The 24,785-nt window shown below is 41.7% G+C and overlaps 1 protein-coding gene across 2 annotated transcripts; it reads left to right on the top strand.

Moving 5' to 3' along the window:
• Nucleotides 1-9: 9 nt before the first annotated feature.
• Nucleotides 10-24,158, top strand: RADX (RPA1 related single stranded DNA binding protein, X-linked). 2 transcript variants are annotated; one of them, XM_052673119.1, is made up of 15 exons: nucleotides 10-613; nucleotides 1,352-1,494; nucleotides 3,248-3,440; nucleotides 6,539-6,647; nucleotides 6,797-6,888; nucleotides 6,987-7,106; nucleotides 8,002-8,109; nucleotides 9,674-9,841; nucleotides 10,953-11,113; nucleotides 11,590-11,798; nucleotides 12,512-12,580; nucleotides 16,718-16,788; nucleotides 17,969-18,262; nucleotides 20,087-20,266; nucleotides 21,126-24,158. In XM_052673119.1, the coding sequence occupies exons 1-15, from the start codon at nucleotides 40-42 to the stop codon at nucleotides 21,269-21,271; spliced, it is 2,637 nt and encodes an 878-aa protein (XP_052529079.1). In that variant the 5' UTR covers nucleotides 10-39; the 3' UTR covers nucleotides 21,272-24,158. The 2 variants fall into 2 exon arrangements, with proteins under 2 accessions (XP_052529079.1, XP_052529078.1); XM_052673118.1 differs by having other exon boundaries at nucleotides 6,984-7,106.
• The last annotated feature ends 627 nt before the right edge of the window (nucleotides 24,159-24,785 follow it).

The following is a 24,785-nucleotide window of genomic DNA, read 5'->3' as shown; positions in this document are numbered from 1 at the left end:
CCGCCTCGCGCCGCCGCGGCCCCGGGCGAAGGGGCCGCCATGCAGGAGCCCGAGCCGGAGCGCCCCGCCGAGGAGAGCCCGGGAGAAGTCACGGCGGGCGGGGGCCCGCCCGGCGAGGAGGCCTCGTGGCTGCGGCGGCTGTCGGAGGAGGTGCGGAGCGGCTCGCGGCTGAGCGCGGCCCCCTCCGAGCCGCCCGCGCTGACGGTGGCGGCGGTGGAGCGGTACCTGGCCGAGGCGCCGCCCGCCGCCCCGCGCTATTGGTACGACGTGACGCTGGCGGACGGCGCGGGGCAGGAGCGCTGCTACCTGGCGCCGCGCCTCAGCCGTCTGGTGCAGCGCGCGCACCTGCACGCCGGGGCGCGCGTGCGCCTGACGCGCTGCTCCTACCTGTACGACGAGCGGCGGCTGCGGCGCGGCCTGCTCTGCATCGAGGCGCTGCAGCCCGCCTCGCCCCCGGCCTCGCCCCCGGCCCCCGCCGCTCCCCGGAGCCGTGGCCGCGTCCCGCCGCCCCTGCGTGGGGAGAGGAGGCACTACCTGCCGCTCTGGAACAACGAGGATCCCTACGGGGACATCTGGGTGGCGGAGCGGCCCCCGGCGCGGGTCGACGTCGACGGTAAGGCGCGGGGAGAGGGGCTTTACGCGAGAAGGGCAGCGGCGTCCTGCGTGGTGTGAGGAGCTGTGTGGGAGCGGGATGGGAGCGGTGCCTTGTGCCGTGCTGGCGCCTTGCTGCTGCACAGACGTGGAGGCACTGGAGAGTGTCCCGAGGATGGGCAGCGGAGCTGTGAGGGCTCTGGAGCACAAGTGTGACGGGGAGCGGCTGAGAGAGCTGTGATGGGTCAGTCTGGAGCAGAGGAGGCTCAGGGGAGATCTTAAAGCACAGCTCCCCGAATGGAGGCTGTGGTGAGGTGGGGGTCGGCCCCTGCTCCCAGGTAACAGCTATAGGACTGGAGGTGATGGCTTCGAGTTGCACCAGGGGAGGTTCTGGGTGGGAATTAGGGAAAGTTTCTTCTCCAGGCAGAGCAGTGGTGTTGTGGCACGGGCTGCCTGGATGGATGATGGTGTCACAGCGTTTGGGTGGTGTTTGGGAACCGTGGAGATGTGGCACTGAGAGCTGGTAGTTGAACTAGATGATCACAGTGGTCTTCTCCAACCTCTATTATCCTATCATTTCCACAGTTATTGAACACCTCTGGGAACAGTGACCCCAGCACCTCCCTGGTACGGTTCAGCAGTCAGCAGATAACCCTCCTAGATGTGATGTGAAATCCTAGTCTGAGAATTTTTACTGTTTGCTGAAAAGTGTTTCAGCATCCAGTTGTGAATGCCTTCTGCTTTCTTTTCTTAATGGCAGTCTCTAAGCTGATTTCCCTTGGTCAGCTGGAAACAACCTGGAGAAGCAGAATTCATTTCCGCCCGCTGCTGGTGAGAGTCCTGCACAAGTCTAGGCTAAGGTACTACGGGAAGCCAGAGAAGAAAATGGACATGCCGTACCAGGTAAAGAGGGTTCAGGTCAAGTCAATGCTCTTGAACAAACTTCATAAAATATTTGAAAGTTATTATTCCCGTACAGTAAAGGCATAGAGTTAAGAGTTATGTTATAGCTACTTTGTATTAAGAATGCCACCTACATAAACTTGCAAGGCCCTACTAAGTATGGAAACAGTGGAGTTGTTGACGGTACATACAGACTTTGGTTTGGATGTGTTTTGGTTGTTAAATAGAAAAAAATACTTGGAGTTTATGATAGCTTAAAAGAGTAAATGTTTTCTTCTCTGTATGCTTTGGAAGTCAGAGTTAGTCTGTCTGTACCAAAAAAAGAATTGTATTCTGTAATTCTTGCACTTTGTGATTTCCAGTTAGACTGTTTTACTGTGAAACTCTTACCAGCTCTCAGAACATGTTTTTCTTGCAGTATTTTTGCATAGTGCTTCTTAGAAATAGGCAGGACATGTGGTTGGCTGTTCATAGAAACTGAGCACCCATGAGCTGCTCGCTTATTCCTCCCCCAACTGGAGAAGGAGAAAAAACTGAAAGAGCAAAAACAAGGAAAAACTCCAGAGTTGTGATAAGGACAGTTTAATAAGTGAAGAAGGAGGAGAAACAAAAATATGATGCAGAGGGCATTTGATCACCAGTCGCCTGATGCCCAGGCAGCGCCTGAGCAGCAAGTGCTTTGAAAAGACCCAGTCTCATTGCTGAGCCTGATGTTATGTGGCATGGAACGTCCCTTAGGTCAGTTCAGGTCAGCTTTCTCAGCTGTTTTGCTTCCCAGCCTCTTGCCCACCCCTGGCTTACTTGCTGCAGAAGAGAAACAGGGAATCAGAATAGCTTGGGTTGGAAGAGACCCCAAGGATTATCAAGTTCTAGCCCTTCTGCTACAGGCAGGGCCACCAACCTCCAGATCTGGTGCAAGACCAGGTTACTCAGGGTCCCATCCAACCTAATCTTGAACACTTCCAGGGTTGGAGCATCCACACCCTCTCTGGGCCTCAGAACTGTGCAGGCACTGCTCAGCAGTAGCTAAAATGCTGATGTGTTATTTATGCTATTTTAGTTGTGTGTAGAGAACATAGCATCATGAGGCTGCTGTGAAGAAAAATAACAGCATCCCAGCAAGATTCCATGCTGCAGAACAACAATTTACAAACAGGTCAAGTAACTTGTGTGTTATTCTACGGAAAGAGGAAGATCTTGTTCCAGGTTTCCATTCTCTCTGCATGTGAAGGTGAATCTTGGTCTCTTATTGGAGGAGAAATCTGTCACAAGCAGAGATTCAATTTAAAGATGCTGGTTTACAGTGCAGACTGTCTTCTGTCATGTTTTATCAAGAATGTTTACCCAATGGGCCTGTAACAGCTCAACTTTTAAAGCATGCTTTTTCATCATTAAAATGTTATTCTAAATATTGCATTCTATCTGGTAAGGAAGAATCTTTTCTCTGAAAAAAGAAACCCACAGATTGCAACTGTTATCCCCTACTGTTACTGAATACTGGAAATAAGAGTTTGAGCTAGAATAGCTGTGGAAATTGGGGATTCCTCCAGCTCCAGTACTCAGTGCAACTTTTGGAACGTTCTCAGGGTCTGTTTGCAGTCAGTGAAATTGTTCATGAGCCAAGCAGCCAATGCATGATTTGTCAGTCCTCTCCTTCCCTCCACAAAAACAGAAAACAAAACAAAAAAGCAAAACAAAAACCCACCAGAATGATGATAAATAAAAAATGAATGTATTTTGTCTTTTTCTTTAGGCTTACTTTGAAGTTGCCGATGGTTCAGGCATGATGTCCATGGTTCTGTGGAATTCCTTATGTCCCGAATGGTATAACAGTATAAATGTTGGCACCGTGCTCCTCCTTGAACAGTATGCTGTCAAAGACAGTTATCCATTTAAAACACAGCCAACCCCAAGAGATCCACAGATGAAGAGATTTACTACAATCGGTTAAGTATTGCAGGAATCTGTTTTGATTCAATGAACTACAGCTCTAGTAGGAAGTGAATTTATTGATATGTTGTCTATCCCTACGTTCTGGCTCTGAAAAATGTCTTAGCATACACGTTCTTAGACTTCTGTTTAAATTTGGATCGTGTCTTTGAAGCTTATTACAACAATTAGTTAAAACCTTTGTTTGAAAATATATATGTACAAATCCCTCATGCTCCGGTACTGGATTTTAATCTGGTTCTTTTCCTGGTTAGTAATACAGATATCACTTGGGCATCGCTGATTCCTGCTTCCAGGCCATTAAGGCACTTCATCGCTTTCATCTGAGCGTAGCCTTCAGTGGGAGCAAGCCCCAGTGCAAAGCTCCACTGAATAAACCATTGCTGATGCTGTCTGTACTGAAACAGCAGCACCGTGGGAGAACTTATTTGAAGAATATCCCTGGGTTGTGAGGAAGTACTTCCTTTCTTGCTATTGTTCGACAAATATTCAAGGGAATTGTGCTGCAGAAGCACAGGTGCCACAATATAACAATAACAGCCTTTTCCAGGCTCTCTCCTGTTTTTCTCTCCTGTTTCACTGAAAGTGAGTTTGCCCTCCCTTAGGGTTTATTCTTGGAGCAAACAGCAGCCAACTTTCAGAATACACCAACAGCTGAAACAAGCAACTGTGTTTGTGAAGGATGATGTGTGTATAGCTTACTAACAGTGATGGCTTCCTAATGCAGTTGCTACACTGCATAAAAGTAAACAATATTTTCCCTGCTAGTAGCAGTGTGTTGTCTAATGAATCTTTGCCTTAATATCAGATGTTAAGTCTGAAGACTTGGTGATGAGTTGACAGGAGAGAAGTGTTTAGCCAGGCAATGAGAGTTTGGGAGGGAAGCTGATGCTGACTGCAAGCCAACCCTTCAAGCATTTCTAATTGCCACAGAACCTTTCTATGTGGAGGGGATGGAATAAGATATGTTCTGAGATTACTTTCTCTATGGGCAAACATGGCCAATTCTAATGCCTTTATTCACACCATGTTACTGATTTCTGCATGTGTGATTGGGTAGAAATGTTGGTGGAGAGAGAAAATGGAAGTGAGCCAGTGGGCAGTAAATTATATCTCGTGTAAGATTTAAAAGAGTCTATAGTAAAGTGCAGTGGCATGCTTTCAGACACAGATAAACTGAAAACAAGTGATGTTTAGTTCATACCAGCATGTATGTACAGTATCTTCTTTCTTAGCACAAACCTCAGAGTTTTATCTTTGTAGGAACTTGAAAAGCAAATCATGCCATGTGTTGGTAGGTCCTGCATCTATATATCATGTGAGAGAAGAGTCAAAAGGGAACAGAAAATCTAACAGAGCAGTTAAAATCAATTTTATGCAGCTCTCAAGAGCATGATTTTCTTTTGTTGATGTTTGAATGACAGTATATCTGAAATCAAATGCTTCAACTATTCTGTTAATATGTCCTTATGCACTCAATATGAATCAGCTCTATTTCAGTTTTTAAAGTGTGCACAATGAAAATTCCACAAGTTCTACAGCACACTGGTTACAGCAATCAGTTACAATCAGACCAAGTAACAGTTGCTTTTTTCCATAATCTGTTTCCATCATATCCAACTTCAGGATGCTTCCTTCACACATTTACAGGAGAATGAATTTAAGATGTGTCTGGAGGATTAACAAAGTCAGAGTTCCTTAGGCCACGAGGGAAAGCACTCAGTTAAGAGCACTTGCAAGGCAGTTTGCTGCCAGCCTATCGCCAGTTCTCTGTGAATTCTGTAAAGTGCACATTGTTTCCAATGGGGGATTGTGTGACATACTGAGAGGTGCTGTTCTGTAGCCTGACATGGCAGAAGCTCAGGTGGTGCCATCACCTTGAATTCTGCCTCTGGACGATGTGTCACACGTCTCTGAATGTATGTGGGACAGATCAGAACAGCTGCTTCAGTCAGCTGGACTGAGCTTCACTTCCAAGTCATCGCACTGTAAATCCTAGCCCAGTCTGTGACTTTCATCTAACCTCAAAGTGATAGAAAAAAAAAAAAAAAAAGTTTTGATGCTCAGGAATGTTTTATTTTCAGAAATTGTCTTTCAAACACTACTTGAAAGCACCACGTGCAAAAACGCGTTAATCCCTCTGAATACTTTTCTGGCAAGTAGCAGCCTGAAGAAAAGAAAGTAAAGGATCTGACTTCAAGTGTAACATCTTCCTAGTGTCACATGGCTAGCAGGAGGGACCTGATAGACCAGCTGGACAGATTGCTTATAGCTAGCAGTTGCTTTTCTGAGTGCATTATTTGAATAATCCATTGCAAAGTGTCTTGTAGAAACTGATCAGCTCGGTGTATTTCATACCGGTGTGCTTTATCCAGCAACGAGAGAGGCAGTGCTGCACCACTGTGTGTTTGCTGTAAATGAAGCCATTCCTTCTGTATTTTTATCTGGTTGCAGCCTCCCTTCTCTCAGTACTACCATGTTTGTTATTTAGCATCTAAACACTGCTTAATAAATGAAAGTGTTCAGGTGCCAAACCATAAACGTTCAAAGACCTTTTGTTTTCTTGTGTGGCCATGCCATTATTTCTGTCATACTAATAACAACCTGAACTGGTATCGTACGTGGCTGTTTTCTTTTGCTAGTTCTGTCTTATTTTGCTTTGATGTCTGTAAGTCAATTTTAGATTGCAGTGACATTTGTAGATGAAGCTGGAGTGGAAATATTTCTGATCAGTGTTATATGTAGTATTATATGTTATGTAATATAGCTGATCAGTGTTACGCAAGTTTTGATGGCTTTTATTTTAATATCTGCCTGATCAAACTAATTGACTCATGTAGGGAACTGGAAAGTTTAGCCTTGTTCAGATTAAAAGTTGCACTGTTGTGTGCTGTACCTGCATTCCTTACTTTATCTCAGTGGAAACGTGAAGTCAGGAGGCTTCACTGGTGGTTTCCCAAGCAGTGAGACGTGGTGGAATACATCATTTAAGAAACCTCACTCAGTTTTGTTGTGGGTTCTCAGTTAAAATGAAAAGTGTTTTTTGAATGTGCAGTAGTGCCTTAAATGCTTGTGCGTTTTCTTTCTTTGTCAGAAATCAGCCTCAACTTACGAAACCCACCGACCAAGATCAGCATAATTTCCGAGGAAATGGTTAAGGCAGAGTGGGGATTGCCTGAAGTTAAATACCAGTTTGTTACAAGGTAAAGTTTGCTGTTTGTGAAGCTAGATCTTAGACTTCATAAAGTTACCCTGAGCATTAATTGAAGATGTGCTTTGAGAAATTTTCTGAGGAAGTTTTATGTTTTCCATCTGTTAATACCAGATTTGTTTCTTCCGTTTTGTTTTGCAGGACGGAGCTGAATGACTTACCCAACAACCATTCCTGTGATGTTATTGGCCTTGTGACCTTTGTAGGAAGGGTGCAACGAACAAGAAAGAAAGGTTTTTCTAGAAATATGACTTCTGAAATTTATCAAAGCATTTTTAACTGTTTGAAGTAGCACTTACATGTTTTTTCTTATTACTTGTTTGTATTGAAGATGGTGAAGACTTCTGGCTCTATCGTTGGGCACATGCCATTGATGGGACCTCGGACAAACCATTCATCCTGGAAATATTTGCAACTTCTCAGCCAGATGTATTTGAGCGTATTCACCCAAGTATTTATTTCTTTACAGTATTTTTTTTTTTTTTTTTTTTTTTCCACTTGGTCCCTTATTTCAAATTCTGTGTATAATTGCCACTAAATTAAAAGTAAGGATCCCTGGATTACCACCTCAAACAGAAAATCACCATTGAGGAATTAAAAGAAAAAAGCGAATGTAACTGTTTGAAGCTCTTACCTCACTCTGATCTGCCAGTTAATCTGAACAGCTAGCTAGACTACATAACCTATCTGTGGCTCATCTGCTGTGGTTAATTTCTAGCAGAATCTAGTGAAGCACCTCGGGTAATGTGCTGCTTCATCAGAGACAACTAAAGAAAGAAGGCAGCTTTTCCAATCTATTACTCTCTTTGTCCATAAATAAGTAAATATAGTTACTGAATATGATTAATCTAAGAGGATTGGAGGGAGAGGTGAAAGTAGAAAAGCTTTTTAATTTAAAAAAATATATTTTCAATTATTTTTGTTGTACAGAAACCATCAATGAGCTGTGGTGGTTGCTGCATGTAAGCTGATAATGAGAAGTTTCAGACTGTGGACTCCTTAATTATGGATTTTGAAAGGGCTTCAAATATTTCTTTTTGCCCTTTTTCCTCTCCTCCTCCTAGCACTCATCCTTCTGGTGACACTGCTCTTTGTTAAATTGATTTCCTACCTGATGAAGTGTCCTCCTAGTGTATATGCTGAAATTTTCTTGCACAGTTCTTAAGTTGAAAATCTAATGACGTCTCCCTTTTCTAATTTATAGCAATGGCTAAATGCATTCTGAAGTATTTATAGGGACAGTAATTAAATCAGCTTGTTTTGAGCACTTGAAATGAATGCTGTGTGTGTCAATATGAAGATCTGCCATCCATGATAGCCAATAAAACAGAAGCTTTTTTTTTCAGTGACATACCTGGTGTGTACGCAGATGAGGGTGGTGCGGGATCTCTCTGAGAATCCTTCCCACACAGTTTACCTTACAACGTCCAACGAAAGTCAGATATTCATCACAGGTAACTTGAAGTCATTTTAGCTGTTTGTACTTCTAATCTTAGTTGGAAAGGTGGTTGTATAACAAAGTATGCAGCTCATAGCATTCGTTTCTCAGTCAGAAACGACTGAGTAATGAATGGTGGTATTACAAAAAGAGAAAGATTGCCTTCTGGTGAGGCACAGGTGGATGAATCTTATGAGAAGTGAAGGCATTATCAGTTTTAATCATACATCTACAATTTCTTTCAGGTTGTTTATAATCATTTGATAGTGTTGCAAGGAAATCTACCCATTTTCTAAAATAAAAATAAAAATCAATTGCAGCTTTTGTGTTTTACAGGATTTCCTTATTCCAGAATATTGGTACGGCTGGGCTACATTTATCTCAGTCAGTATTTTTCCTAAAATATTCCGAGAACTGTTCTGTCCCATCCTTCCCAGTGCAGAGGGCCCTGTGCATGCCTCACGGCCTTGGAAGGGTTGTGCTGCTGGACCACACTGCAGGGCATTGCTTCTAGATGCTCGTGCTGGAACACCCCCAGTGCAGTACCCTGGCCCTGTGTGCTGGATGCAATCAGGCAGCAGCTCTCAGGCAGCCCTGAGCACAGCTTTGTAGCACGTCTGTTGAATCAGGAGGCAGATGGTGGCATGTTATTGCAGCTGAGCAGTGTAGTGGCCTTATTGCAAGGCAGTGCTGGGTGAAACAGGCATCTCTTTCCCACGTTTCCCTCTCCATCTCATGCCTTCAGTTTTACTAAGATACTACCTACCCACTCAGTCTGAATCCTACTGCTGACGAGGAGGAATGGAGAATAATATGTGCTAAAAATTGATCTGAACTTAGTTGCATACATGTGGTTTTGGCTAACGAGCTGGGTATGTTCTATGCTTAACTGGACTGGCAAAACAGTTTACTCTTTTTCTTAACAGATTATCTAAGTTACACTTAAATGAAAGGTTTGAGAGCCATTTTTTTGTTTCTTTGTTTTCCTTCTGTATGTTTTGTGCTTAGCTTTCTAATTAAATATTTTCCTCTAGAGTTTTTGCCCGGTCTAGCTTTATTTTGTCTGTCTGCATCTTAAGTGAGAACTGCAGCTGGAGACTGCGAGCCTCTGGATGAGATCTGTTGCATTTGACAGTTTAGAAATAGACCTGTTCAGATTATTTGATAAAACTGGTCAGTATCTTCGTTTTAAACCCGCCAACATCTGCAGATGTTTGTATGTTCTTAACCGTGGAGGTTACCAAAGAGTGAAGGATGTGTAGGTCTTCAGCAGAGCAACAGAACGAAGTGATTGCATTCATAAACTCCTGTGAGAGAGTGTCCTGGTAGTTCTGCCAATTGTTGTATTTCTTTTCATTAACTTTTGTCTAACTTTTAAGTGTCAGCTACAAGTGTTAGACAAGGAATTTGAGATACTCTTTCTGTGAAACACCATTGTCTAGTAGGAAGATCTCTTTTGTGTTCTCAGGTGCAGTTTTTCCTTGTTCTTTTTGCCTGTGCTGTTCAGAATAGTTTCAAGCTGAAAATTGATGACAGTAACCTGCTTTATTTTTTATATCTGATTATTTTTGTTTTAAAAGGGTGGCACAAGGGCCAGCCATACACCAAGGATACTAAAGTGAAAAACTTCATTCAGTGGACTAGAACGCAGAGTGAAGCTAATCAAATGAGGAAAACTGTCATTGGGGGATATTACCCTTTTCCACGACCTCCAAACAACTTTCTGAAGTACTGCAAAAATAATAAAGGTATCACATTGTCAAATATCTTTAGTAGCATTTTTCAGTTGGGTCTTACTTGGTTAGAAAGCAGCAGTGTTAGTGATTGTACAAATTTGTAATGCCATTTAAGAGAGTTTTCCTGTTGTGAGTAGTAACGTATCATAGGCTAAATCCTCACCTTAAACAAACTATCGTGGCACCATTGGCTGCAGGAAACACTTAATAACTTACATGAACTGCAAGTCTGCCCAGAAACTTCACTTTCACTGCTTCTAAATCAGAATTAAAGGGAGTTATACTGAAGAGTATATTGAATTAGAAGTTTCACCTAAAGCACAAATTGTGGTATCTGATAATGCATGCCGAAATATACTGTGAGGAAAAAGAGCGTGTCCAGCAGGTCGAAGGAGGTGATCCTCCCCCTCTACTCTGCCCTGGTAAGACCTCATCTGGAGCACTGCGTCCAGTTCTGGGCTCCCCAGTACAAAAAAGACAAGGATCTCTTGGAAAGAGTCCAGCGGAGGGCCACGAAGATGGTGAAGGGCCTGGAGCATCTCTGCTATGAGGAAAGGCTGAGTGATCTGGGACTGTTCAGCCTTGAGAAGAGAAGACTGAGAGGGGACCTGATCCAGGTCTATAAATATCTAAGGTGTGGGGGGCAGAATGGCGAGGCCAGACTGTTTTCAGTGGTGAGTGGAGACAGGACAAGGGGAAACGGCTGGAAACTGCAGCATAGGAAGTTCTGCACCAATGTGCACAAGAACTTCTTTACAGTGAGGTGAGGAGCACTGGAACAGGCTGCTCAGGGAGGTGGTGGAGTCTCCTTCTCTGGAGATGTTCAAGACCTGCCTGGATGCCGACCTGTGTGACCTGCTGTAGGGAACCTGCTTTGGCAGGGGGTTGGACTCGATGAGCTCTGGAGGTCCCTTCCAACCCCTACAATTCTGTGATTCTGTGAAAAAAGGCTTCTTGTTTAACTTCTTTTTTCACGTGCTATGAAGGGGTTTCAAGAATATGTTTTTAAATCAATATTTAGTAACCAATGACTCCGAAATTTGTTTTGAATCGTGAATGCAAACATCTTGGTACTGTATGTCTTCAAACTCATCGTCTCATTTGTGGGGCTGCTCTTTTGCAGTTGAATCAGTTTTGAAAGCCATAGGCGAGCTGGGAGAAGAGATTGAAGGTCTGCATTACAGGGAACACAAACGCATTGCTATTCAAGGAATCATCAGTGCCATAAGATACATCAGCTGTAGCAGTGCAGCTGAAGATGCCTCAGGAGTGGAACATGTACAGGTACAGCACCTGAGAATGAATGCTGTAGCACTTAAGCAGCTATGATCGTAGTTAAAATGGAGAGTTTTGCATTTGATTCCAGGAGTGAGCTACACTGTCTCTTGATTAACTGCATTTGTTATTTTGGGAACAAAATAGTTTGGAAAGTCACTGTTTGAAGACTTCTAAAAAGCAATGATTCAGTGCTGTTCTGTGTGTGCTGTAGCCAGCCTTCTGTACCACTTCATAACTGCTTAGGAGCTGCTCATTTAACTGACCAGATAATTAAAAGTAAATTAGAATCTGAGAGAGCTGACTACAGCAATGTTTGCACTGTCACTTTGCAGACAGAATTTATCTTGCTAATGATTGGAAGGGAATTGCTGCTAGATAGGTACAGTAAATCATTCACTCAGAAATGTACTTGAAAACATTGAGGCTTTTGAGTTGGAAGAATTAGTTTTATGTACTTTAAAGCTCTTAATTAATTGTTGCAGAAAGATGCACAGACTCTTGAAAGCTCTCCTGTGTCAAAGGAAGATGACGTTCACAAGGGAAAAACAAGGAGCCTTCAAGGCGCAGAGCTCGGGTCTTTTCGGGAGCCAAGTTGCACTCCTAGGGAACAGCATCAGCATCAAACTCATCTGTCAAAAAAGAGTACAGCCAAGAGAAGGACTCTGCACAAATCATGTACAGACACAGAACAGTAAGCTCTTACCATAACTCTGTAGTATATCTTCTAAAAATGTTTCTAAAAGTTAATTCAGAGCCCAGCCCCTGGAAAAGCATGTAAGAAAGCTAAAAAAGCTGTTTATTGCATTTTTATGTTCAAAAGGCAGCTACGTACTTCTCCTAGTATCAAGTGGTGATGTCTGTGATTTATTTAATGAAATGCTACTGCATCTAGTCCGACGTAGGCAAGGGTTACAAATCCAATACAAGCGGTGAAATAAGGGGGAAAAAAAAGTCTGAGAAAACCTTATTTTCAAGAGTAAAATATTTGCTTGTGCAAGGTTGTCATTTATGGTGATGTGTTTGTGAAAGATCTAGTTTACCCATAACTGCTCTTAGAAGCCTGGCGTCTATATTGAGAGATCTGAAGTTTACAAGTCTCATCTCTTCACTTTTCACATCTGAAAGTCATAGTGGTGGGAAAAGAGCAGGTGTTCAGAATTTTTTTTATGGGGAAATGAAGTGCAATATAATTAGGATTGAGTGAAGAGTTTAGACAAAGAAATGTAGTGTGTTGAAGTTCTGTTTCGGCACTGTTAGAGCAGACTTGTTAGTGGATTTCCATTCCATAAGATAAATTCCAGCATTCGAGTGTCTTAGGTTCTACCTGAAAGAAGAACATGCATGTTCTTTGCTCTGTGTATTTAACAGAATACTGTAAAATAATGGTGAATTTCCTATCTTAAGGGGAACCACATCTGTTACTTCTGTATCCTCTTATCCCTATTATACACGCTCAGCAAAAAAGAAATTAAGGTAAGTCATGTGAAGGTAACTATGTTAAATAATTGCAATGATTAAGCAAGTATATTTGAAACTCTTGCAGGTCAAGATTCTGTTGGAAGTGAGAGAACAGGACAGATTAAAATTTAATATTTTCTATTAATTTTCTCTGCAATTATTCTAGATAAAATATATGGAATTCTTTTATCCTGAAACACAGTTCTGTGTATGATACACAGATGTTTACAGCTACTTGTGCTGCCTGGGGAAAACACTGTCACAGGGGTCCATCGTGATAAATGGAGTAAGGTATATTGTATTTGTTTTAGAGAGGTTGCAGTTTAAAAAGGACAGTCAAATGTAGGATGGAAGGATGCTTCGTTAGCAAGCAGAGTGAGCAAAGTGATACCACAGATGGTTCTGTTTGTAGCAGCTGAGCTGCACATTCATCCTCTGTGCTGCAGTGATGGATGTACTGTGGGCCCTGAGAAGTCCTGTGGCTCCTTCCACTGCCCAGCACTCAGTCTTTATTGAGCTTGGTTTGGATCCAGAGAAGGATTTTACAAAATCCAACAAACTACCAGTCTGGGTGGGAGTTTCAAATCCAAAACCTTGACAAGACTGGAAGCTTAAGAAAGAACTATCAGTGGAAATTTATTTAAAAAAACAGTGAAGGATGGTACCTGTTAGTCTGGGTTATGTAGCTCCTGTCATTTCCTGTAAGGGTCAAAGGTTCTTCTCATTTGTTCCAAACACAGCTTGAGTAATTGGAATGTTTGAACCCCTCACTGTCAGTGATTTCAGAATGTCTGATTTGTTGGTGGAGCTTTGGGTTCGTAGCACATGATGCACACAGACCATGGAGGCACAAAAGGGGCACATCTGTGAGGAAAGGCCGCGAGGTGTGGGGCTGTTCAGCCTGGTGAAGGCCTGAGGAATTTCATCATAAATGCCTGACAGGGAGAGTGCAAAGGAGATGGCACCAGTGGTGCCCAGCTGTAGGACAGGAGACGATGGGCAAAACCTGAAACACGGCGTGTTCCATCTGGACATCAGGAAGCACTTTTTCTTACGGTCAGGATGACAGTCAGCCCCCCATTTGCCTGCTGAATTTACTCACAGCACCTCTTCCCTCTTCACTGAAAACTACATTTCTTTCGCTTGTTGAGAACTAATTTTTGTTTTGTTTTCATGGGGAGAGTGGGTGGGAAGAATTTGTTCTCCCCTTTTCTTGTAAGTGAAGTAAAAAGTTAAGGTCTGTTTACTTTGTTCTCTGCTTTTCTCAATCTGCTACTGTCCCCGCTACCTGTGTATCCTGTACTCTATGCCATTAGTGCTAGAACTCCAACTAAAGGAGGAGAAAGTCTGTGTTGGATTATGGGAAGCTGTTTCACTCTGTGTAATTAAAAGGTAACTTGTGTATTTCTGTAATTAACTGTGAAGTCGTACTGAATTCTCCAAATTGCAGGGGAATAAATAGAAGGTTAGCCTGATGTGCTTTAAGCTTGCATTGTTCTCTGTTCTGTTGCTTAGATGTGTTGAGACTCCAGCTCTCACTGAGGTATTTTAATATGCTGATGAAATAACAACAATAGCAGTATGTTTTGAAGCATGCTTTGTAGCTTGGAATATTTTGTATCTAGTGTTCTGTGCAGCATTTCAGTGTGAGGTTGCCTTGCTGAAGGCTTTTTTTGGTTTTAAACAGAAGCAGGTTTTGGGTTTTTTTTAGGCTCTTTATTTGACAGCCTCAGTTCCTGCATTTCTGAGGTAACTCACATGACATCATAGGGTGTTAGAACGTGTGACACATTCTGATTATTAAGGGCTTCAGAAAGTAAGAGGAAACCGATTAGTTTAACGCTCTAGTTGATATTTATATCCCTGCTGCCAAAGACATTTAACATAATGAGCTTTTTATATACCCAAAATCAGTTTAATCGGTGGTTTAGTGTGGATGGAGAAAGATGAGGAATTTCAGACCAGCTTATTTTTTCCACTAAAGTGAAAAAACCACAGCAGTAGCATTTTAATCTTCAGAAACTTAGCACTGCAGTTACCACAGAATTGCTGATGATGTTCTGGACAGCTTAAAAGTAACTTGTCTGCATGCTTTTGTCCTTGGACATCCCTCATAAATGTTTCATTCAACTCAGATCTTTCTTGTTTTCTCCATCTTCTTGCATCTGGAAATAACAAATAATAACAAATAATGAAATAAAGGCCTTTTTTTTTTTTTTCTTTTTTCCCAAAAGGGTACCCGTGGAAAGCAGAGCCTGCAGAATACAGCCTGCAAATAGGAAATTTGGCATGGGGTTCTCATAAATTGGCAAGTTCTCTTAAATTGGCACAGGCAAAATGAGAGCGTGGATGTGTTGGTCCACAGCAGCCCCAGCAAACTGCTCTAGACATCAGGTGCCTCACAGTCTGGCTGGCAAAGAAGCTATAAATTGTTGTGTATAGACAAGTTTCCCTCATCTATAAACTCAGCTGAATTTGTGCCATACAAACATCCAGTGCAAAGTGCAGGAGGAGTAACCTGTTGCACAGGTAGTTGAAGTCATCCCAGCCACAGATGTGTGTAAGAAGCCTGGGAAGAAGTGGGGAAAAAAGCTGGGACAAGTTATTTCTACATCTTTAAGAGGCAAAAGTAGCTCTGAATCAGAACCTCCTCACCTTGACAAACAGGCAGTTCTAAAAGAAAAAGAAACCATTTGTATGGCATCATCTTGTCCGTAGTATGGCTCGGTGTGCTCTTCTCTTTAATGAAGAGGGAAGGTGGCTTGCATCTCACTTGGCATGTTATTTCTGAGCGAGCTTTGTAATGCTGTGCTAAGTTTTCATGTCTGTTGTTGAGGAGGCTGAACGTTGAAAATGAGAATCGGCTCTGTGGGCATTCATTTTTAATTAGACAGCTTCTGTTAATCATTTTATGATGTCTTTAATGTCTTGAAAATTTATTAACATAGCTGATATGAAGGTGATTACTTTATTACTGTGCATACGCAGTAATTACACTCCAGGACAGTTCTAATAAAAAGAATTAATCCTTCATAAGATACTATTTTAATGGAAAGATTCTTTCATCTAAAAATAAGACCATAAGAGGAACAATGTAATTACTGAGTTCTTCTGAGAAAGATAAGAACTTTCCAGCTACATTGCTCCAGAAAGTGTAAAATCCTGCTGCATAAAATTAGGACTTGCAGCTTGTATGTCTATTTCCAAGATTGCACTGGACCTCTGAATTTGAAGAATATTTTGGACCATGCAGTGGCGTTGAAGAGCATTGCAGGTTTTGTTCATCAGTGCTATTCACACAACTGTGCTCTGAGGTCAGTTGGGTTGTGGGGGCAGGTGAGATCATGGTGCTGTGAGGTCCACTCTGGTAACTACTTTGTTTTCAAAATGAAGTGGCTGAAACCTTAATTGATCAGTCTGTGCTGTTTGAGTGAGGATTCTTCTGTGCCTCAGGTTGGAGGTGACAAGGCAGTCACTCTGATACATAGCTCACACCATGGGGATAATGCATTTCTTAGAATATCCTTAACACTCAGGAAGCACGACGTATTTCCTTTTGTATTTTCACCACTGTATTCTAGGTATTTTCTGTTTGTTATGAGACATTAAAAGAGGGTTTTTAAGATTTATCTTCATTACAAAATTGCAGAATGTGCAGGAAAAGTCAAAATCTTTTTACCACTGAAGTAAAGAATATCCCACTGAATAGCATGTACAGCCTTTGTTTTTCTTTGTCTGTGTGTTGTTTCTGTGTAATTGCAGTCACAGTGCTTTCTTAGTAACCACTTCATAGCCCAGTATTTCAGAGGTACCTTAAAAATTACTCTTGCCTGCATCCCACTTGTTTGTGATGCAAAATCCAGTAGAGGGCAACAAAGACTGGCTTTTGTGTGTCTACTTCCTTATCTACTTCATAAAGCAATGAAATAAGGCGGTTCTTATCTTAAGCTCTTGAAAATTGATTTACTGAGGTCTCATTATGTCCAGCTGAAGTCTTATGATGCGAAACCAAGTGCAAATACTCACTCATTCAAGCCTGTTTCATTTATCACTAGAAATCTGCCAAGATTAGAACTTCTGCTGGGTACTGGTTGAGATAAAATAGATTTGAAATATAGTTTATATATATATACATATGTTTCGTTTTTATAGCTTGAATGAATTTCAACATGAAGACTGTGTACAGGAGCAGGCTCCATCAGACAGCTCACAGTGCTGTGCAGGTATGTCACAAGTAGTTGCTTTGTTTACAAGTTTAAGCCAACTTCTTCTCTTCAGGTCCAAAACAGGCAAAGGTATCCTTAGAACCACTGTTCTTATACTCAGCTCTTCTGTACTACAGAGACTGTAGCAACCTCTAGGGAGCTGCTGTGGCTTGCTCTTATCCCTGGTGTGCTACGAAAGCTGTCAGCAAGGACAGCATTAGGCTGTTTCCCAGCATGAGAAATAGATTCTCAGTGTTGCTTCACACAAGCTGTAAGTCTCTGTTGTGCCTCAGAAGACTCAGGGGTGCTCAGGAGACTTAGTAATATAAGTCTTCACATCTTCTTTTGATACTTTTCTTCCTATACTGATATGCATGTGATAAAAGTGTCCCTCTCCAAGAAGACAGTCCCAAAATGACATGAGTACATAATTAAAAAGAGAAGATGTGGGAAGAAATGGTACAGCATACAAGCCAGTCGTGAGAACAGTGGTTAATTTTTTTTTTTCCTCAGTTAATCTTATCAATTTTTTCTTTTTTCCTCTGCACTTGAAATACAAAGTCATACTGTAAGCAGCTGCTTTCCTGATGTTTGTTTTTTGGGTGAAGGAAGAAGTCTGGTTTGTTGTCATTATGTGAAGCATGACCTGATTTTTATTTCATGCCAGTACTTTTTCATGTTTTCTTCTTTCTGAAGGTTGCCTGGTAAGAATTTAACTGTGCAGGAAATGTTTTGAAATGGACTTTCTGATAAGCTGGACGGAGGGCATTCGAAGTCAGTAGTGACAGATATATAAGTTTTTACCATAAGCTGTGCTCAAACTGTTTATAATAATAGGAAAGAACAATGGAGCTATCACTGTATAGAAAAGAAATTGAAGTGTGGCATAGTCGTCAGTGTTTGTGTAGTTATTGTGGAGGAATGGGGAAGTTTACCTTCACTGTACACGTTTTCAACTTGTGGTGGTTTCTGAGCATTCTTTAAACAAGTTATTCACTCTCCAAAAATGGGCCACGGTGTCCAAACGTAGCCTCTAAGGTTACCTGTTTGCTCACATTCCAAGCGTAGCTCAATTCTTTGTGTTCTCTGTTTTGAACATACTGCCACAACTGAGATGTTCTCATGAAAATATTTCTCGTCGAGTCGAAGTGATGTGATCCTATGAGCATACAAGCAACTAACTATTTGTTAATAACAGACCAGGGAGAAATAAACGATACACCTGAGATTGAAGAGGTAGCAAGAAGCTGCATTTCGTGGCAGAGTGAGCTGTGGGCACAAGTGAAAGACAAGTTGATGAAATATTTGCATCACGGCACGATTTTCCCAGAAAGCATCCCGTGTAAATTTGATTACATGTACAAAGACTTACTTATGCAGCAGTACAACCTTCATGCAGCAGTGCACCAGCCAAGAGAAACCAGGATAGATAAAAGCATCGGTGAATTTAAAAGCACTGGTGGCCTTGGATATTATGAAGTGACAGTTCTGGGTGAGTATTTGGTGGCCTGGCATCTAAAATGATTAAGCAAGAGCAGAATAAGATCTTAGTTGTTTCCTGTATGAGAATGGCTTGGAGGTTGGTAAGAAATTGAGTAGATTTCTCTGGCTTAAGTCTTTGGATGTGTGGGTATTTAAGTTTGGAAAAAAAAAAAAAAAGACATTTTAGATCTTTGCTGGAGGAATGAATTAGGATCATATTTCACCAGAAAGCTGTATTTCATTGCATTTACCATCACATCATTAATTTTAATTACTGGATATTTTGTTTCTGCTTGTTTCACTTTCCATTTAATTGCAATTTTGTTTATAGGCTTATGCTTCTTATTTGAAGAATGTGTATGGTTCCTTCAGCTATTTATTATTACAGTAAAATATACATTCTGTGCAGTCGTTCAACCAGTTTGACTTAATAAAGTAAATAATCCAATTGCTCTTTATTGTCAGCTAACTTTTCTGTTATGGAGGTGTTCATCAGGAGTAATTAATGTTCTTGAGGACACCTTTTGATCTTTTTGAGTTTCTTTTGAGCTTTGTCCTCATTGAAGTTTTTTTTCTTGGTTCAGTTGTTCCTGAGGTATCTTTTTTCTGCCCTAAAAAAAGTAAGGGCTTGTATTTTAGCCATTCTCATCAAGTGCTCTGCTGCTTTTGGTTGGCACAAAGCATCAATTGATTGACCTGTAAGCAGAAATGTGCGAGCTGATGATAAATAAGCAACAGGATCTCTTCCACTGCTGTGGAGTATTAATCTGTTTGGTTTGTTTTGCCAATGAAAGGAGAAGGAAATTGGCTGGATTAACAGTGCTCATGTTATGTTACTGCACTTTAAAAGTTTCCATTATTTACAAAGGGGGATTTGCAGAAAAGGTGTTTAAACATTTACAGTCGTTAGAATCCTGGAACATGCAATGTAGTATTCCAGCTGAAAGTAACACAAGTACTGCACCACGTACTGCATAGATATACTGGATGTAAATCAGATTTCTTTGCCTTCCTAGCAACTACAAAGCTATAAAGGAGTGTGAAATGGCACCCTGTATTGCTTTAATGCTCTTTGAGCTAACTGCACTGTTACCTTAAAGCCCAGTGTTTGCAGCACTGGCGGTTTCGGTGTTCGTGTGAACTGAGATGGTTGTCATGGGTTCTTAATTAGTGAGCAAAGGGCACATGGCTGAGAATCTTCTGAGGGTACTTGGGTCACTCTGAAAGCAGTGCCTCCTATTTATTTCCATGGAAACAGCAACAGATACAAACAGTAGTGTAACACTGTTGGATAGAGCAAACTCTCAGCTACAAAACACTATTTGTAAGCCGTCCCCACCACTGGCTGTGTGTTGTTGTCAGCAGTGCACAGGAGCCTGCGTGCCACACTCATCAAAATCTGCACCAGTGGAGATGACCACAGCTGAAACCCTCTGCCTCACTGTGCTCACATCCACTTTTGTTCTCCATCCACATTCAGCAAGTGTCAGTGAGTGTCAGTAGGTACCGTTTCTTCCATGTGGAGGAATTCAGTCTCACCCTTTGCTCCATACTCAGCTTCCACATCAGATGCATTGTCAGATTGCCCCTCTGCTGTCGCAAGGGAATGTTTGGGAAGGTGCAGCTTATCCTGCTGTGCCACCAACATCTGCCTCTGACATCATGGGCTAACATCCTAACAGCAGGCATTACTTTCAGAGCAGCCTTCATGTATACCAATGTTCAGCCTTCAGTATCTGATTGTTTAAAAAATAAAAATAAAAAAGAAACGCACCATTGAGTTGTTGATAGACTGGAGATGAAGTTTACTGCTAACAGATACCTTTTCTAACAGGTATAAACCACGATGTTGCAATAGATGTTGCCTTTCTCCCACTGTTCGGTCATGAAGATTCCCACTTATTTCCCGTAGAGGAAGTGGAAAATGACCCGTTGTTGTCTCACATGAGTTGCATCTCCTGTCAGCAGAAGGCCACTGGCACTGGAACACTTTGTGACGTGTTGCCACTTTCAAGTAAGACTGGCTTTTACTGATGTCACTCTGCTGTCTTTTGTTCTGTCTCCCAGTTCAAACTTCAGTTGTCCATCAGGCGTTCACCTCTTCACAGAAACATCTGAATTTGATGTGGCCATCTTTAATAAACAGATACAATGCTGCATTTTTCAAGCCTTTACTGGGGCTGCTTTTGTACTTGGAAAATAGTATTTTAATACCCAGAACGCAAACTCCAGAGTGACCCAGGCAGTGCCTGCAGTTATTTGCTGATGTAAAATTATACTGACATAGAAGCCATTACAAGTATGTGAATAATTGCCTTCATCTGCTTTGAAATAGGGTAGAATAGCAGTCAGTCCACCCGTTTTGCTGATGTCACTTGGAACAGCTGCTTTAATGCAACCTACCATGCCTATAAACCAAACTGTTTTCCAACTACTGAGTTATTTTACCTCAGATTGTACTTCTCATTGCTGACACCTCTCAGCAAATATGGTGATCACTGGTACTGCATGTCACACTGCACAGTGCTAGATAGGTGTGATGTTTTCCTGTATGTTTATACAGGCAGACCTGATTTCATTCAAATGCATCTTTGTTTTTCCTTGAATTATGCTGTGAAATCTGAGGGCTGCTGATGTTCAGTGCGGATTTCAGCTTTTTCATTTCTGAGTTCTGATGCTGTCACTTTTGGTGGTTGAATTTATTAATGAGATTCTACCCCAAAAAATAACCATTTCACAGTTGCCCAACACTTCATAGTCCAGGTGTGTTTTTCAGTGAAAGGTTAAATGTCTACGTTTTCCATAACTTCATGGACAACCATGTCAATTCATCGTGCTGTGTGTATCTTAAGACTACTTCTCTTAACTTCTAGATGAAATTGTGAAAGCGGCAATGGACCTCGACGGCAAACATGTTGTCTGTATCTTGGACGTCTGTCACCTGGGTGATGACAAGGTAGAAGTCTTTCTGAGCAAAATCTACAAGACAGTGGAAGCTGATGTGCCAGATCCAGTTTAATTTAATAATTTATTTTTCAAAATTAGATACTGTTGAAAAGGAGGGGAATAAAACTGCTGTAACTTGAATACGCCCTCTACACACTGCACTTTTCTAGAATGAGCAGACAAAAAAATCACCATTCTTACAATAGAACAGTTGCAATGGTCATCCACATAAATGAGAAGGATTGTTGCCTTATTTGTGACACTCACAGATCACATTATTGCACAGCATCTTGGTCACTTGTGTGCAAGAAAGATGAACTGGCAATATGGTGAGCTTTTGAAAGGAGACTGAGAAGCACGTCTGTGATTTGTCTTTCCCTGCCTAAGTGCACAGAGATGTAGGAAATGTATGTATTTAGGTGAGAACTTAGAAGAGAGGTAGGCTTTCCAATACTAAAGGCAGTGTTTGCAATAGGATTAACTGGCCACAGTAAAAATTTAGGTTGGAAATCTAAATTGTCTTGAGGGTAAGAACTGTTACGTCCTGATCTTTCAGTGGGAGGTAAGGGAGACAGCCTGACTGCTTGCACCTTGCAGCCTTTAGTACTGGGGGCTGAACTCAGTGTTCTAACAGGATATTTTCAGTTCTTTTTACATGAGCAAAGTCACCTGTATTTCTGTATGTCTGCTTTTGTACGTACGATGTTGGGGAATGAGCATAGCCCCCAAAGGATTTTAATGTATTTTATTTATTGATTTAAAAAATGAAATATTAAACTTTCTTAGTGAAGCTTGCTTCTAGCTTCGCAAGAGGAAAAACTTTTTAAGAATTATGAAAGATGTCAGGATGCTGTTTGTCACACCATTACTTTTTTTTCCCTGTTCACTACTGGTACTGTCCTTCTTCTTTTTGGTAATAGCTGAAGGAGAGAACCCAGGAGCTGCAAGAAGCTGCTGCTTCCAGATGCCCAAGTGCTCTAAAATCCTGTCAACTCTTTGGCTCTATACTAAGTAGCAGCTGCTGGCTCCTCCTCAGCTCAGAACTAAGTCCCTCCTTCTTCATACTGGCCTCAAATCATTTATGCAGCTGGATTTTGATGAGATTATTCTGAAGTAGGAGCTAAGACACATTGCTAGCTGACAGTTTGTCCATACGAAATGCTGGTCTCACTTCAGATGTTTGAGAAGAAACGATTTATAGAAGCAGATTTGTTCTGAAGCTTCAGTATTTGTTCTGCTTCAGAACAGAAGCAGAACTGAAGCTTCAGTATAGAAGCAGAACAAATCTGCAGGTAACAAATCTGAAGCAGGTAACTGAGAGGCACCTCTTTCAACTACTGTGTCACTCATTTGCTGTGAAGACAGCGGATTTTGTTTTCAAATCCTTCAAGTCCCTACCCTAACTTCAGTTAATGGTAATTGAAGAAGAAGCTTAGCTGCCTTTATTACAGTAGAATTTCATATGCAGCTTGATATATAAAGGCATTTACTTTTTATTTAAAAACAAACAAAAAAAAGTATTCTGGTCTCTATGATGGTTTACAATTTAAAAATGTATTAATGAGAGAAGTTTAATTTAAATTGCACAGAGGGTGAAAGTTAATTAAATGTGACTGTGTATTGTATGTTTATATTTTATATATATCACATAGTATTAGTTCTGGAGCAATGCTTGCCAAGTCAAGTCTTTGTAACCATACCATAGAAGGCAAAATGAGCACATAACCATCCCAGAAGAGCTGGGTGTTGCTTGCATGTGTAATTTGGATGTCCATGGCTATGCGAAGATCAGAGACCATTGCTCTAGAATGAGGAAAATTAGCACCAGCACTTGTGTACCAAACTGAGCCCTGCTGACTGTGTCAGTATTTTTTTTATTGAGATGTACTTCAGGTGGAAGTCTAATTTTAATAAATCCATAGTTTCTAGGAGCAGTTTTTGAAAATGATCTTTGTAAAAGGACTGATGTGGCAAACAGTGTCACAGTCACTCCATTCAGCTGCTCGGGCACTTAGTCCATCCCCTGCAACAGATACCAGTGAGTCCTGTTTGCTGCATCGCACTGCTTTTGCTACACTTTAAACAGATAGCATTAATCATCTGATCCTCCACGTTAGGAGGTTTCCTAACTCTAAAAGAAATATCGTAGTGCTGTTGAATATATGTAACCTGCACTTGAGACTTTCTAAGTGTGTAACTTTATTTTACCGAAGTCACAGTGGGAATTTTTCATGGCGAAAAGGGAGGAGATCCCTGAACTCCTTCCTGAAAATGAAGTGCCAACGTGAGAGTCCTATGCTTTCTTTGTATAGGCAGAGAATATTCAATGCCCATCATAGACTTTGAATGTGGGTACTCTGGGTTATGCTTTACCAACCCCATCCCCAGGAATCACGCTGATTCTGAAGTACTGCAGTGCGAATACATGGTTCCACCAGTCTGTTGTCTCCTTTCTCCTGTCAGAACAGCACTGCAGTACTGGAGGTGGGGAGGGGGAAGGTCCTCTCTGCAAAGAAGCTACTCGCTATTTTGTTTCACTTGGAGTTTATTGACTGAATTATACAACCAAAGTGATTTTGATCCTGAGTTTATCACGTTAATTTTGCCGTGTGAAACCAGGATACATTGTCTTTACTCCTGCAAAATACATCATAGGAATCCTCTTTCTTGCTGCTGTATATTGCCACTGCTGAGAGGAGCGTATCACCAGCTTACGTTCTGTAACTGTGTAATTCATATCCAGCCAAAGAACTGTACTCTAACACCTTACATTTCCATGTTTCTTGTGTTTCCAGCATTAAATCAAAAAATAAACCAGATGAAGGTAAACTGAGTGTATAGCTGATGGTACTTTTGAGTGTGTGAACCTAAGTCATATTATCTTACAGGTCAATTTTATGTGTTGTAGCAATAGTGTAACATTGAGAACTGGAGAATATAAATAAAATAATATCAATAAATGTCTTGGATTCTTTCTTTTGATTTTGTAACTTGGCTACTGAAAGCTGTTGCAAGAATCCAGAGCTGTGGTGATTCTTTCAGTCTTCACAGGAGAATGAGGTTAAGCTTCCATCAAATGGACGCGCAGTGTTGTGGCACTGCAGCAGACCAAACTGAACACCTCACGAACAGAGGAGTTCTGCTGTTCGTTATAAAATACAACTCTGAATTTAAAGGAAGAACCCATATCCAGAATGGAGAGTGAGAATCGTTCAGACACATCATTGAGAATCTTGGAAGTGAGCGAGGGTGGGCAGAGGGGGCTGAAACTGTTTGTTTTCAGAACGTTTCCCTCCGTGTCGGACCTTGTTGGTGAGGTGGCTTACACGGCACGTCGCGCTGTGAGGTGAGCGCTTGCATCACGCAATGAAAGATGATCTGGTCCTTCAGGAGCGACATTCAGGTTGAAACGTGAGACTTCCTGGAGCAGCAAGCTTAAGCAATCTCTTAGCAAACAGCATCACAGCCCAAATTGGGCCGGAAAGGAGGGATCTGAGAGGAGATCCGTGCCTCCCGAGAGAAGAGCAGCAAGTTAGAGCCGAGGGTCGCTTGGAGGTTCCTGTGTTCCGCGTCTGCATCACAATAGG

Source organism: Tympanuchus pallidicinctus, unplaced genomic scaffold (assembly GCF_026119805.1).
Source record: "Tympanuchus pallidicinctus isolate F22 unplaced genomic scaffold, pur_lepc_1.0 scaffold13, whole genome shotgun sequence".
In the NCBI taxonomy this organism is placed as follows: Eukaryota; Metazoa; Chordata; class Aves; order Galliformes; family Phasianidae; genus Tympanuchus; species Tympanuchus pallidicinctus.
Note: the sequence above shows the minus strand (reverse complement) of the source record. Positions and strands in the feature narration are given on the sequence as shown.

Bases quoted from the DNA above. Each gene is read 5' to 3' on its own strand.
- RADX (XM_052673118.1), top strand. From the start codon at position 40: ATGCAGGAGCCCGAGCCGGAGCGCCCCGCCGAGGAGAGCCCGGGAGAA. The intron at 12,581-16,717 runs GTAAGTCATGTG...TCGTTTTTATAG, and splicing joins TCAGCAAAAAAGAAATTAAG to CTTGAATGAATTTCAACATG. The intron at 18,263-20,086 runs GTGAGTATTTGG...CTTTTCTAACAG, and splicing joins TTATGAAGTGACAGTTCTGG to GTATAAACCACGATGTTGCA.